Source organism: Amphiura filiformis, chromosome 2 (genome assembly GCF_039555335.1).
Source record: "Amphiura filiformis chromosome 2, Afil_fr2py, whole genome shotgun sequence".
In the NCBI taxonomy this organism is placed as follows: domain Eukaryota; kingdom Metazoa; phylum Echinodermata; class Ophiuroidea; order Amphilepidida; family Amphiuridae; genus Amphiura; species Amphiura filiformis.
This window is the reverse complement of record NC_092629.1, coordinates 83,194,535-83,211,489: the sequence shown is the minus strand read 5'-3', so window position 1 is coordinate 83,211,489 and position 16,955 is coordinate 83,194,535. Positions and strand designations below refer to the sequence as shown.

The following is a 16,955-nucleotide window of genomic DNA, read 5'->3' as shown; positions in this document are numbered from 1 at the left end:
TTAATGTTGCTCTCTACTTTAGAGTGCTGATATCAGATTGTGTTGATGTTTGGTATTGCAAAACACAATCAGTGTGTATCAGCTATGAAATGGGCTATTCTATTTGAAATCCATACACCCCTATGTAAGACACGACCTTAATCTTAATCAAACAGATGTGTGACTTTCAAATAGGATTTACATAATTGGGCTATTGCAGTTGAAATCTCCCTATTGAAGATATTATCTTAAAGCCATAATGTACGATGTCCAATTGAGTTGCTATGAGTTGAAGCATTGCATGTTCACATCATATCGGGTATCAAGTTAAAAACATATTGATAACTTATTCTTGAGCCATGGGACTGTTATTTAAATATGTTGATATACGTATTGTCGGGAGCGAATTTCAAACATTCTAATTGCACAATAATACGGATAAATGCTTTATCGTGTTTGTTATTAAGATTTAGAGTAAAATGACTAAAATGAGTATATTATGTGTAATTTAATTTTTGCAACTTATTAAATTCAGCAGAGTTTTAGCTTTAAAATATTTTACCCCATTAAATCGGATGTGGCATTGCAAAGTTTCGGCTATTTGAAGTGAACAGGTGTCAAGAAATATGGTAACATTCGTTCAATTCCTATTCTTATACATGCAATTGAAATTTTAATGTATTTTATTGTTTTTCAAGGTGCGATATGTAAAAGAATTACTAACAAAAATATATACCTGGCAATTACAATCATAATTACAAACATTTTATTACTTTTATATTATTTATATCTACTTTATTATTACGAGTAGAACGTGTGGAACGAAAGTTGTAACTCTGCGTTTCACGCAAATACGATCTTCAGACAAATGCTAATGCGATCATCAGACAGTTGTCTGATGATCGCATTAGCGTGAAACTCAGAGTTACAACTTTCGTTCCACATAGTTATTAAAACAATTATCATGACACAGTTCGTGCTCTTTAGATATACACGTACATGAAGTAGGACCAGTTAGTATTAACGTATCCTCGTGGAAAAGCCATCAATGATGTTAATGTCTCGTTTTAGCTTTCGAATAATGTATACATTAATTAATCGTCCATTAATATATATGACAAGCGACAACCCGCGGCAGCGCCTAGTTGGGAAAGTAGCCCCCACATTAGTCAAGCTTTGTTGCCCTTCCTGCAAAAAAAATAAAGTTGAATTAAGTCAAAAACGTTGAGTAAAACTAATTTAAAAACAAATACAAACTCAGCATATAATGATCTGACGCATTGCGTGTTCACATCATATCAGGTATCAAGTTAAAAGCATATTGATGATCTATAGCTGTTGTTTATAGTATTTTAAAGATGTAAATAATATGCAATAGATATGATACTGTTGCTAAAACATTGAAATTTTAGACATTCTAAAAGCACAACAATACGGATAATATGGGAGCGAATTTCAAACATTCTAAAAGCACATATATTTTGCTTTTTATTCAGATTGAGAGTAAAATGTTAAAATTTGATGAGAGCGGTAAATATTATTACCATATCCTTCCAAAGTAATCACTTCAAACATTTTTGTATGAGTCGTTTTGAATTTAATTCATGTCCAGGGATTCGATATACTGAAGATAACTATTGGTGTTGCTATCTACTGAAGATGGCTGATCTCAGATTGTGTTAATGTTGCTATCTACTGGAGATGACTGATATCAGATTGTTTTGTTTTAATTTTGCTATCTACTGAAGATGACTGATATAACGTTGATTTAATGTTGCTATCTACTGAAGATGACTGATATCAGATTGTTTTAATGTTGCTATCTACTGAGGATGCTGATATCGGATTGCTTTGATCATTTTAATGTTACTATTTACTGACGATAGCTGATATCGGATTATTTGAATGTTGCTATCTGCTGAAGATGGCTAATATCAGATTGTTTAATGTTGATACTAGATTATTATTCTAATATTGCTGTTAATGTTGATATCTACTGAAAATGGCTGACAACTAAAAATTATTGTTTTAATTGTAGGCCTCAATGCAAGACAGAAAACTAAACATGAAAGAATTATTTTTTTTTACTTTTTAGATACTACATATGATTTTATAATAATGTGTCTAAAATCTAGACAAATTCCCAAATAAGAATTCAGTATCTGTTTCGTAATTTGTCAGCAGATATTCCCTTTTTCCTAGGCAGGGCAAAATCGTGTTGTATGTCACGTTCTGTTATTAAAGATACGATAAAGAATCAATCACTCCACAGGGAGACATAGACACTCGTATTAACTGAGTTGAGTTGCGTAGTATTGCCACCGTAATGATACAATTTACTGTGAGTTTATGACACGGCATATAGCAAAATACAATTAATGCGTATCAACTATGAAATGGGCTATTCCAGTTGAAATCAATCACCCCCTATGAAGACACGACCTTACACACACAGGGTGTAGATTTTTTTTTAAATCGAGTCACCCATTCAGGAAACACTATTTGAAATTCACACTCCCTGTGTGGAAGATTAAGGTCATGCCTTCCGTAGGTGGATGTATGAAATTACAAATGGAACAGCACAAATCATTTGAAAAAGAAGTATGTTTAGTAATTGACATAATTATATCACATAATTTACAGTAATGTAGATATAGATAAAGCAGATTTATGTCTTTAAATTTCTATTAGATATCAAGGTCATGCCTTCCATCATTGTCGAGGAATGTATGAGTTTCAACTGGAACAGCACAAATCATTAGAAAAAGAAACATGTTTAGCATGTTTAGTAATTGACATAATTATATCACATAATTTACAGTAATGTAGATCAAGATAACGGCTTTATGTCTTTAAATTTCAATTTAATATTTGATATTATTGGTTTTATAATGTTATTAAAACAATTATCATGACACAGGTCGTGCTCTTTACGATATACAATTACACGAAGTAGAACTAGTTAGTCATGCAATAACGTATCCTCGTGCAAAAGACATCAATGCATGTTAATGTATCGTTTTAGCTTTAGAATAATGTATAAATTAATTAATCGTCCATTAAAATATATATGGCAAGCTAAAACCAGCGGCAGCGCCTGGTTGGGGAAGTATTCCCCACATTATTCAAGCTTTGTTGCCCTTCCTGCAAAAATAAAGTTGACGTAAGTCAAATTTAGCTGAGTGAAAAAAATATTTAAAAAAATACAAACACAGCACGTTATCAGTTGAAGCATTGCATGTTCACATCATATCAGGTATCAAGTTAAAAGCATATTGATGATCTATTGCGCCATGGGGCTGTTGTTTTTAGTATTGTAAAGATGAAATAAAATGTAATCTATGATACACCTACTAAAACATTGAGAAAGTGTGTTGATCTATTTCAAGCATTCTAATAGCAATGCTAAAATTGGGTCAAAATTAGTTGAGTGAAACAAAATATAAAAATACAAACACAGCACGTTAGGAGTTGAAGCATTGCATGTTCACATCATATCAGGTATCAAGTTAAAAGCATAATGATGATCTATTGCGCCATGGGGCTGTTGTTTATAGTATTGTAAAGATGGAAATAAAATGTAATAGATGTAACTGTTGCTAAAGAATTGGAAAAGCATGTCGATCTATTGTCGACGCGAATTTCTAAAATTTCTAACAGCGTGTTTATTATTGAGATTGAGAGTAAAATACTCAAATTGGGTGAGAGCGGTAAATATTATTAATATCCTTCCAAAGTAATCCCATCAAACCTGTTTGAGTCGTTTTGAATTTCATTCATGTCCGGGAAATCAATACACTGGAGATAATTATTGACGTTGCTATCTACTGAATATGGCTTATATCAGACTGTTTTGATGTTGCTATCTACTGTTAATGTCTGATATCAGATTTATTTAATGTCGCTATCTACTGAAGATGGCTAATATAATATTATTTGAATGTTTTTTATCTACTGAAGATAAGTCATATCAGATTGCTTTCATGTTGCTATCTACTGAAGATGACCAATATCAGATTGCTTTAATGTTGCTATCTACTGAAGATGGTTAATATCAGATTTTTTAATGTTGCTATTTACTGATGATGGCTGATATCAAATATATTAAGGTTGCTATCTACTGAATATGGCTGATATAAGATTGTAATACAACTAAAAAATCTGGAAATTATTGCTTCAATTGTAAGCCTCGATGTAAGACAGAAAAGAGAACATGAAAAAAAAATGGACAACGACCTTTTGACTTGCAGATACTGCATATGATTAATGAAAAATGTGTCTGAAATACAAGACAAATTCCCAAATGAAAAGGCAGTAGCTGTTTCATAATTTGTTAGTAGATATTGCATTTTTCCTCAGCAGGGCGAGAATCGCGTTGTATGTCACATCTTGCTATTAAATATAAGATATAGAATCCATCACTCCACAGGGAGACATAGACACTCGTATTAACTGAGTTGAGTTGTGTAGTATTGCCACCGTAATAATACAATTTAGTGTGAGTTTATGACACGGCATATAGCAAAATACAATTAGTGTGTATCAACTATGAAATGGGCTATTCCTGTTAAAATCAATACACCTCGTATCTAAGACACGACCTTAATCTCCCACCCCCATTTGAAATTCTCACTCTCTGTGTGGAAGATTAGGGATGCATGGTTTCAACTGGAACAGCACATATTATTCGAAAAAGTAACATGTTTAGTAATTGACATAATTATATCAAATATTTACAGTGATGTAGATAAAGAAAGCAGCTTTATGTCTGTAAATTTAAATTAAATATTATTGGCTGTTATTAAAACAATTATCATGATACAGTTCGTGCTCTTTGCGATATCCAAGTAGGAGAAGTTAGTCATGTGGAAAAAGCATCAATGCATGTTGATGTCTTTTTTTAGGTTTAGAATAATACATGAATAAATAAATCTTCAATTAAACAAAGTACATTGGCAAACAAAAAACAGGGAAAGTGTGCTTGGGAAAGTAGTCTCCACATTATCATCATTTATACATGCTTTGTTGCCCTCCCTGCCAAAATAAAGTTGAATAAAGTCAAACAATTTAGTTGTGTGAAAGAAATGTATTAAAAAAAATAAAGAAGCTGAAGCATTGCATGTTCACACTATATCGCGTATCAAGTTAAAAGCGTATTGTTGACTTATTACGCCATGGGACTGCTGCTTATAGTTTCGTAAATATTGCAGTAGATCGTAATATAGATGATACTGTTGCTAAAACATTGAAAAATGATGTTGGTATACTTTTTATTTATTTTAAGGAAGCTAATTTCAAATATTCTAATTTGCAATTACGGATAAAATATTTATCGTGCTTATTATTCAAAATGCAAAAATTGAGTGAGAGCGGTAAATATATTACTTTAGCTGACAGCGTTTTTCTGTTGTTGGTCATAGTGCACTTATGTCCACGGCAAATTCACCGTGACCTTTCCAGCCATAAACCCGCTTAGTTAAGATGAAACCGAGATATGCAGTACTAAACCATTATAGTAATCGATTGTCCAACGCAAATTTATTATCACGTGATAATATTAATCCAATGAGCGATCGAATTGTCCGCTACGGTCGACTAATCCAATTGATAATGACGCTATTGACATGTACAACGGTCGGAGCTCCACTGACTGAGTTTTGGGGTATTTTCACTGGTTTGCTGTCATTTACTCATCAAGGCGCTCCACCGTTATTATACTGACTATGCTAATGATTTAAAGATTGACATGTAGAGAATAAACCATACTTGATAGAGAGAAAGTACTAAATTTGTACCTATTACGGTTTCGTGACATGCCTCTTGCAAATGTGACCAAGCCAGGGCGGCCCGGTGAAGCAAAATGTGCATTGGAATAACACGGGAGTTTGGATATAGATGGTATATTTCTTTCTCATACAAATGTATGCTCCCCCGTTATTAAAGCTTGTACCGGGTTGAAAATTCAGATATTTTGAAAAGAATAAGTAATTGAAACATAGAGAAAGTACTAAAATCATAGCTTTTACACTTTTTCATATATGACGCTAACTAGTTCATCTCGTATAGCTACAACACAGCGCTACCAGTAGGGTTCAACTGCCTATTGTGAGTGCCCCTGTGTTGTGTGCATACATGTAGTTAACAATAACTGCATGATGTGGGGTAACTTGGGGTGTATGTGTGTATGTTTGTGATGAGGTAAGTGGGGTGTTTACCAGCACACGGTGGCGTGTTTATGGAACTTCACATTTCAACGGTTATTTCGTAGGTGTGGGATTTACTTCAAACAGCCTAATACAATCTAAACGCAGGACAACCGTTCTTTTGTTCTGCTTAGTCGCGCTAAAAGTCGATCGATACATGTTAAAATCAGCACAATTCCGAGATACACCTTTTTTCTATGAAATTTATTTTCTCGGTCAAATATAAAGCAAAATTTTTTTTTTCTTCAGTAATGTCAAATAAAAACATAGTGCTTGGATGAACATTTTTTTTAAAATCCTGGTGTTAAAATTAAGCATCAAATTGTGTCTTTTAGTGTGATATTTTTGATTTTTATAGGCCTTTAGTTCGCCCGTGAGCTTTTTACAGAATTCATTTTTTAGCGTCTAAAACTAATATAGTTTGCTAAAGAAAGATATTTCCCACCTCTGTAAAGCACATTGTGTGGGTCTATATATTATAGTTTTGTCAGAATTTCCGTTTTTATTTTACCCTTTTTCCCTTCATGCTCCGAAATGTCAAACTCAGTACTCTATTTCGAGAGCAACCAGCTCCCTTTTCCATTGAAAACCAGGATTGCCTGACCAGCGATTTGGTAGCCCAAATCCCCAATTCTGGAAAAATGAGGTGAATTTTGGAAATTTGCTCCCGTGATAGCCTGCAATTTCAATTTATAGGGGCTATGGATTCCATGATTATGAAAACCATTTTGTCTGTTTGTTTGTTTATTTACCTAGGACGAGGTCCATGGGAAAATCCAAAGCTAGCAAAATTCGCGTGTTATTAGAGGGGATTTTAATTTTATGTCCCTCCTATCTCCAGGTGAATTTTGAATGACCCCCCCCCCCCCCCATCGCGGGTTGGCATTTTCATTACACCCTTCAGACTTGCGTTCGGGTTTGTGTAGGCCTATTTGTCATAATTTAGCGCTATAGGACCTACTTTCTAAATGTATAGCTATAGCCGTGCTATATAAATATTATAAGGTACCGGTATGTAATATTATGTAAGCCTATGGGGGGTGGGGTGGGTACTCAACACATTTGAACCATGACTTACAATGCAAGGCTCATTGTTGCCATAAATGATTTTTCCTTTAGGTCATTATAATAGGTTGTTATAAACTTCCATGTTTAACCTTGTATTGTTTTGGCTGCTTCATTATGACTTTCGGTGGCCAGCAATCACAAACAAAAGGCACTATATAATACCCAGTCACCTTCATGACAATTGAAACACTAGGTAATTTCTTTGCTATATTGAAGTTCTGGCAACACTGTATCCAGGCCGGGCACCCAGAGATATCGATCCACAATGCTAGTATTTCACGCGTGGATTTGAAAATTTTTCAGCTGGTAGTCAAAAATTATGGAATCAAAACGGAAATTCTGACAAAACTATGATATATCGCTCACGGTGATGTGCGTTAGAAAGTTGGGAAAATCCTTCTTTAGCGAACTATATTACTTTGAAAAGCTAAAAGGTTGATCCAAAAAAGGCTCGCGGGCAGAGTTGAAGCCTATCAAAATCGAAAATCTTACACTAAATGACTGAATTTCACGACTAAGTTTAACACTAAGATTTGAAAAAAATACAGTATCAAGCATTACAGTTTTTCCTGACATTTACTGAAAAATGAAAATTATTGCTTTTCATTTGGCCGAGAAAAAAATTTTACACTGAAAAGGTGTAACTCAAAATTTTGTTCATTTGAATACCAAATTCGATCGTTTGTATTGCCTTATTAAATGACTGCGTGAGCCTTGCAGAACAATAACAATCGGTTGTCCTGCGTTTAGACTGAATAATGCATTTGAGAGTACGTTCACTGTTCACTGTTCTGATATATTTCACTGTTTCAAATATATAAGTATTCGTCATCGGTTGATAGGTTCAAATGCAAACAATAAAATTTGTGCAAAGCGCAAAAAAAGAAAAGAAAAACACGTCCGCGTTTGGATAAGTAAAGGCCCATTCAGTGATTTGCTAATCCGGATGCTCGTAAAAATCATCAAAATTTATACTTTGGTACCTTTGTCATTGTCATAGATGTGCTAACATAGCCTGCTCGTGGTTCAGCCGAAAGCCATGTATTTAAGACAAAATAAGGCATTTTGCATTATTCTGTAATTTAGATACTGACAGTGCATAAATTAGCTTCGTCAATGCCTGCTGTTTTCTTCGTTTTTTGAAAAATTCAAAAATACCAAATGACAATTTGAATGACTTATCCTTCACTTTTAACCAATTGAATATATGAATACAAAACCCACCCAAGTCCATACGTTGGCTAAATTGAGTTAAGCATGGGAAATTGTTTGTATACATAGGCCTGTCATATGTATGAAAGAACAACTCAAATTCATGCTCTGTGTCTATTGAGCATGTGAAAAATAGCATGTATGAAAGAACCACCCAATTCCATGATTTGAGTCTTGTAACACATTGATTGAAATCCAGTATGTATAAAAGTCCACTTGTAACACATTCATTGCTAGAGAGTGACTTTTGAAAAAAAATGGGTTATAAAGGAAAGTGTGTGGTTTATAATACATGGCAGAATGCTTATCAACATTATACATACCTGTGTGCTTTATTTTGTATTATTTTACTAGTCATGCTAGTGGTAATCTCATTCTAACATTGTTGTCTTTGTATATGATTCAAAAACCACCAAGTCCAAAATTTAAAATGAACTCCACGAAGTCCCTGAAATGCTAATCGTCATACCTAATACAGGTTAATCCACTCATTTGCACGTAAAACTTACCATATTGACCAGGTAAATCTACTGAAGGAATTAAAATGATACACAGGTTTTTCTCTCAAAATCACTTCCCATGGACTTGGGTGGGTTTTGTATTCATGTATTCAATTTATAAACAATCTTAATTTTTTGTTTACACTTTTGCTGGGATCGCTGAATGAGTATTTAAGTACAGTGTCCCTGTATGCCGGCAGATACATGTAGAAGTGTATATTTGTTGGGCGTTTATTTATTTTTGTTTTGTTCTCTCCGTCAAACAAACAAAAACGTAAGTATAACGATACCGCCAAAAATAAAAGTATGCACCTGTTTATCTGTTTTTTGTTTGTTTGTTTTTTTGCGGGGGGGGGGGTATTTTTTTAGGTTTTGCTTTGAGTTTTCGTTTGCTACAGATACCAACATGATATTTTACAGCAGTGCAAATACATTCAAAGATAGCTTTCGACCAAAATTATATTCTGGATAACTTTGGTCCCAGGAGACACAAACGTGTGACATTGATCTTCACCATTCTCTCTTCACACAAAGTAAATAACTCCCATAACAATTCTTGGCATGTCAATAAGATTGATCAGGTAAACACTTGTCAAATAGCCAGGGGCACGCTTTATTAAATATGGGGAATGAACGATTATAAGATGACCATGTGTAGTCAGGCATGAAGGAATGGGTATTACATTTACAGTACAGGTGACATATTTTACATCCACCGGAGGGCGCATAAACCCTTCATGACAAGTATGACTATATTATTTGTAGCCGTTCACGGCGAATGAGCCGTAAATTCCTCCCCCGGTCAATTTTGTTTTATTTCGTGTTTAAAAAATAAACATCATAAACTTAAAAATGGTATATCATTTGACTTCAAACGATATCCAGAAGCGGGGTTATGGTTTGTTAAACTTTGCTCCTTCAACAAAATAATAGCTTTTTTCGTTTCTACGTGTGTCTCTTTTTCCACATTGCTGGCAATAAATATCAAACAGTCATAATTGGCGGTCATTTCAAATCATCCCCAAGTCAACGAGGTTTAAGAAAGTTCTCTCATTGTTAATTGTTGGTTATGCATACCTATACAAAATACAATGCCTGGTAACCCACCACTTGAACAGGATTTAGCAAAAGCAAACAAAGACCAGAGCTATTAAAAGTTCTATAGCCATCTAAGGTAGAAGCTTATTATCCACTTCAACAATAGGATAATTGATTAGTGTTTCACTATCAAAATGAGATCGATGTCGGGCCAGCTTAAGTTACCGATGAATACGACCTTTGTACACATTTTACACCGTAACTCAGAATACAATTTAGGGAATTTACGGCTCATTTGTGCTGCCGGGTCACATTTCAGCAAAAAAAATAAATGTAAATTTGTAGGTATTGTATGGGGGAAAAATTATAATCTTCAATACGAAAGGCATTTTCAAATGATGGATGTCTGGTGTGCTCTCATGTCCCACATAAAATACTGTGCAAACAGAACATAAATGTGACCGTCCACGTCGAAACGCACGTAAAGTCGGCCCCTGGTCAATTCTGTTTTCTTCCGTGTTTAGAAAATATATATCATAAGCTTTACAATGATATATCATTTGACTTGTTAAACTTTACTCCTTCAGTAAAAGGGTACATTATTTTTGTCCTACATTATTTCTCTTTTTCCATATCGCTGGTATTACATATCAAATTGTCATAATTGGCGGTCACTTCAAATCATCCCCAAGTCAACGAGGTTCAGGAATGTCCTCTCATTGTTGATTGTTAGTTAACCCACCACTTGAACAGGATTTGGCCAAAGCAAACAAAGACTAGAGCTATTTACTAACTCTATAAATAAGTATAAGCTTATTATCCTCTTCAACAATGGGATTAAAGATTGGCGTTTGACTGACACTAAAATGAGAAACATGTAGGACAAACATTACACAAATATGAATACAACCTTTATGCACATTTTGCACTGTAACTCGAAATACAATTTGCCGACTTTACGAGCGGTTTGAGATGGATGGTCACAAATACAAAAAGTGCGGGGTGAGGATATAACGGATCATGAAATGCCCCTTTAACGTCAACTTCATAGATAAGATATTTATTATGAAACAAAATGCAAAATACTGAAATATAATTAAGACGTTAATTAGAGCAAATCGTTGAGACATACATTCTTAAGTAAATTTAACTGAGCATTTGAGCGTAGAGAGTAAACATGGCTTATGATATCATGCGATAAAGTAATAAATGAAACATGGGATATTATAACGAGGGCACCCGTGACACTGTTAACCGTTATTGTTATTAATAATTATACTTTTATTAACTCTCTCTACGCGGCTGTCGACTACAGACGACTAGCTTCCAATTTTGTTTTAAAAATTCAAAAATTCAAGAAAAAAAAAGCATTAAAATGAGTATAAGCCCATTAATTGGTTCAGAGGTTCTTAAGATAGCTCTTGATATTTTGAGAAAATATCTCATAACTCGGACTTTTTAAGTTGAAGCCTATAGCTAGCACGCAGAGCAGCCATCATTCTGGGATTTCCCATTGAGTAAACTAAATACATTTTCACCAAACATTTCTAAAGCAGACGAGACGATCAAATGGTGTTTCGGTATTCTTCATAATACTTTAAATGTTGCTAAATGTTGAGTAGAAAAGGAACAGAGCCACAACATATAATTCAACGTTGATTAAATAACACTCAATGCTCAAATTGAGTAAATATTTAATCAATATTGAATTCCATTTGACTTGACTCATTGTTTTGCTCTGTTCCCTTTTTACTCAACCTTAACTTCTTATTTAGAGTGTATAAGAATATTGAGGCATAGGACTTTTGCAATCTGCCTCTACAAAATGAGCGTAAAGTCGCACGTTTGTAGTTTCGCGACGCCCTGACTACTGCGTAGATGTTCTTTGTTTCACACGCACCTGTTCAAGCCAGTAGTATGTCTGTATGTCCTATGTCCATTGGGTATGGGGCACGAAGGACTCAAACAGGTGCGCGGCAAACCCGGGGCGGCAAACAAAGAACTTCAACTCAGTCAGCCAGGATGTCTCAAAACTGCTAACTTGCGACTTTTCGCTCATTTCGCGGTAGCAGGTCACATTTATTTGTTGAGGGCACCGCCTTATTTACTAACACACTTTAGATGATTCCTGACGATTGGCTGTCGGTTTTGGTCTTCTAAGGTGACACAGGTCGAGCCCAAACTCTTATGAGTCGATGTGATGCTTGGAGGTTTCAGACAATGTTGTTTATCTTGGGAACAAATTTGGTAACAAAGGCAAAGTATGGGTATAGTGCTTAGCTAGAGCAAATTCAATCATTTATCTTAATAATAGCCTAATTCCGCATATGTTGTTGGGTAATATTAATTATTTTAGCTTATTCTTGTGTACTTTTTGCTTAGGAGTAAGCTAAGATAATTACCCAACACAAGGGTTGTTCACACACAGCAAAAAGTATTTTAAACAACCCATGTGGTTTAAGTGCTACATGTAGATTTAAACAACATTTATACAAGCTGTTCAAACCTGGCATCTAAACAACCCGAGTTGTTTAAAATGTTCAAACAGGTGTTTAAAATATTTTTGCTGCGTATACACCCAGGGTTGGATAAAGTTTTACCCAACGTTCTGACAGTGTAGGGTTAGGGTTATAACAGTTTTAGGGCTATGCCCTGTCTAGTTATGCCAGTATATCCTAACATTTTGCTTCAAATATGATATGTTGGTCCAAGATTCTACACCTTTAAGTCACAAACTGGGGCGATAGCCGCGTGATGACAATACACACGTGTCAAGATCATGCCTACTCCCACCTGGTGCTCAACACATCATGTATCTTGTCACATGAAATAAGCATTGAAACATTAACCTAGTCACGTCACCAAATAGTTATGTTGTCAATCTGATTCATTAATGTTGTTGCTAATGTTGCTCTGTTCTAATTAGAATACGACTAGTTATTTTTTTGTTATTATTTTATGCATTCATTCATAGTATATAAATAGCATTCGACAATGAGACAACACAATCAATTTAAGGGACACATATTAAAACACAAAACCGGAAAAAGGAAAAGGAATAAAACCACAACAAACACAAAAGATGCAACACACGTGGTAACAACATGTGCGATTTCAGAGCTGACTACTACAGTACATATTAAATTGCTCTATGTTTCTTTCAGTTTTAGGCAATTCTTCCTCACATCTTTACTTCCCTTCCCAAATCAATTGTTCCCTGTCCGTGAGATGGCCATCAGGTTGCCAGTTTGTCATAACAGCCTAGAACAATATAATATCGCAGATGGGGAATCGGTTATATCAGATAAACGTGTCCAGTCCAGCTTTCCAGAAAGTGACATTTGTCCGAGGCCAATTGATCGTCACGAGATCACTTGACGGTTGATAACAGGACTGGTGTTTTCGTGCAAGAAACATTTTGGCCGCATGGTGAAATGAGTTATATACAACCGAATAAGGTCTGTCAGTCAGTAGCGTATTGGTTGTAGATCAACGTTAAAGACTTGTGAGGTTCTTTGCCATTTTGCCATCACTTTTAAAAAGTTATTCATATATCTTTTTATTTTGCAGGAGGAACAGTTGCAAATTGTAAAAACACACTGTGGGGTGACTTTGGTGAGTAGAAAATGCTTTGCGGCATTCCAGTTTACAAGTTGCTTTTGGGGTCTTCTTTAATACATATAGGCAATTCTGGTAGTCATCATTGCCACCATTTTAATTCAGAATCTACCTTTACCACCCTGAAGTACTTCATTATAAGTTCAAAAAGTTAAAGACAACTGTTACTTCTTTTCAACTTAAGTAACATTTCCTGACGCTTTTTCGTTGATATCATACATTCCTTCAATTTTGTCGGTCATTTTGAAAAAAGCACACTCGCTTGTGACATCCTATTAACTTCGTATTAATAATCTGACCTAGTAATGCTTTACCGCTATCAATCACAACATCCAAAATCTGATGAAGTATACCATGGTGACTAATTTAACAATATATATGCTTTTCATTGATTTTGGCGGCCATTTTGAAAAAAAGGGCCCTCAGCTGTGAGCTCCTGTTACCTTCGTATTAATAACCTGACTTAGTAGTATATTTTTGCTATTAATAAAAATCCAAAATCTCGTTAAATATGCCCCTAAAGTGACTAACTTAACCATATATGTGACCATCAGCGTCGAAACGCTCGTAAAGTCGGCCCCTGGTCAATTGTGTTTTCTTTCCGTGTTTAGAAAATATTATATCATAAGCTTTACAATGATATATCATTTGACTTCACACGATATCCAGAAGCGGAGTTATGGCTTGATAAACTTTGCTCCTTCAGTAAACGGGTACATTATTTTGGTGCTACAATATTTCTCCTTTTCTACATTGCTGGTATTAAATATCAAATGGTCATAATTGGCGGTCACTTCAAATCATCCCCAAGTCAACGAGGTTCAGAAATGTCCTATCAATTGTTAATTGTTGGTTAACCCACCACTTGAACAGGATTTAGCCAAAGCAAACAAAGACTAAAGCTATTTACTATAAGTTTAAGCTTATTATCCTCTTCAACAATAGGATTAAAGATTGGTGTTCGAAATACAATTTGCCGATTTTACGAGCGGTTTGAGATGGATGATCACATATATGTTTTTCATTGAGTTTGGCGGCCATTTTGAAAAAAAAGCGCCCTCAGCTGTGACCTCCTGTTACCTTCATATTAATAACATGACTTAGTAGTACACTTTTGCTATTAATACAAATTCAAAATCTGATTAAATATGCCCCTAAAGTGACTAATTTAACCATATATGATGTTTTTCATTGGATTTTGGCGGCCATTTTGAGAAAAAAAAAGCGACCTCACAGAAAAGTTCTCAGGTTACGGGCTTTTTACCCAACAAATTCTTGTTCCCCATGCAAAACTATAGCCCAGATAAACCATATGAGAATTTCTGGTTCTCCAAGTGGTACTTAGCTCAGTTTTAACCTGGTCTATATAGACTATAGATAATGTTATTATATATCCCTCATTTCAGACTTGGATAGATCATTTTCGTGAATGGAACCCGGTTGACTTCTGTGATCTTGAGGAGATAGGCATGGAATCGTCTGCTCTCTGGCTGCCTGATCTTACCCTAATGAACAGGTATACAATGTTAACCCTGTAGAACTAGGGACACGTTGCGCAGCGGTACGGGCTCTGCCTTGTAATCGGTGGATTGCGAGTTCGAGCCCCGGCGGTGCCATCGTGGTGTGCTCTTGGGCAATGAGCGCTTTACCTTACTTGCCTCTCTCTACCCAGGGTGAAATGGGGAGCTGTTATGAATATTGTCCATTTAGCAAGGCATGATCATTCCTTGGGTATTGTATGGCAGCTGACATTATTCTAACAACAGCGGAATAAATGTAAAGCGCTTTGGTACATGTGCACATGTGAAAGGCGCTGTTTAAAAAAAATACCAACAACAAGAACATTTTATAGAACTATTAAACCATATTTTGTAACACGGGCCACGAAGGGAGGGGTTGTTGCAACACTCTAACCCTAATTTTCAATTAAAAACTCCATATGCCGTTATATTTGATACCAATGTATAGCTGTAGGTCTCTGCTATACAGTAATAGCAAAATAAGTACAAACATTCTCCACATAATTTCGCTATGATGTCTTAATGTGAAGGAGCCCATGCACATTTGGGAAATTCTGGCTCATGTACAAAATAGGCAAAATTAATTGTTGGCTAAAAATTCTACAAACACCGAATTTTCTCCTGAATATAAAAGGAAATGACTATTGCACCTAACTAACAGCTAAAAAGTCAGTAGCTCTTGAGATAATTTTACAAGGACGAAATGAAAATCATGGATTTTACTATAGAAACCAATGGTGGGCCTCACTTCCCTCTATGGTAATTTTTGATGGCTGGTATTATCCCTGTAAAGGGTACTGCATGGGGTAAAAACTTTATCACTAAAATGAGCGTAAAGGATGGATCTATATACGATTAGCTTTGGTTGTTTGGGTGTAAACACACGCGTTTTTTGGGTTTTTTTGGTTTTTTTTCTATGACGGATGAAAAATCTTAGGTCCCTGGTAGGGTTAAAAATAATATTGTAACATTTGCTGAGGAGGAATTATTAAAAGGATATACCTGATAGTGAAAGCTAACACCTTCTCGGAAAAAATGTTAAAAGTGTCGGAAATGTTGCAAGATATAATATGGAGAAGATATTATGGAAAGCGAATTTAAATGATTATATATTCTCTGTTTGTATCAGACCATATCTCTGATTGGCTCAGTCCATGTACATACCCCACCTTATTACCAATAGAAATAGTTCTTATAGACGAATCCAACGAGCCAAGTCATGGTCAGGATTTCCCCGCATGCACCAAACAGGTGTTGTGAGTGCCCAATTGGGTGGATTAAACCCGCTTAAAATTCGATGTTAGATTCTTTTGTGTTGTAAAATGTCATCATTCTTTTGTCTACACGTGTAACACGGGTGATAGAATACAGTTTAAAATACCCTTCAAGGCCGCATCATTTCACATTTTAGGTGAGATAGCTGGGTCCCCGTCGCGGCTATGGCTGCCATTGAGGAGTAGGAATGAATGCGTGAAATTGGATTCGTGTGTACAGGCCAATAATTCGGCCGATATTAGTGGTTAATATTTTTTGTTTTCTATTCCATTCACAGTGCCGACGAAGGTAAAGTACTAGGTCCTCGTCCTATGGTAGCGAAATTCACCGGTGAAGTGATGTGGGACGGACTTGTTGTTTTTCAAAGCTTCTGTCCAATAAATTTTGCCTTCTTTCCCTATGATGAGCAAAAATGCAAGTTAATAATACGAGCATGGTCGTACCCGAGTACTAAAGTTTTGCTGCGACCAGGACCGGATTTAGAGGTATGGAACTGTGTGTTTGTTTGTTTGTTCGAAACTAGGGGTCTTTCGGTGAGAGCC

General features: G+C 35.4%; 1 protein-coding gene across 1 annotated transcript in view; it reads left to right on the top strand.

Annotated features, from left to right (window-relative positions):
- The window catches only part of LOC140146711 (neuronal acetylcholine receptor subunit alpha-7-like), a 73,885-nt gene that overhangs the window by 26,445 nt on the left and 30,485 nt on the right, over window positions 1–16,955 (top strand). The window contains exons 3-5 of the mRNA XM_072168584.1: window positions 13,571–13,615; window positions 15,025–15,134; window positions 16,691–16,898. Of these exons, the coding sequence (XP_072024685.1) occupies window positions 13,571–13,615; window positions 15,025–15,134; window positions 16,691–16,898 (363 nt within the window). The remainder of the gene's footprint in view (window positions 1–13,570; window positions 13,616–15,024; window positions 15,135–16,690; window positions 16,899–16,955) is intronic.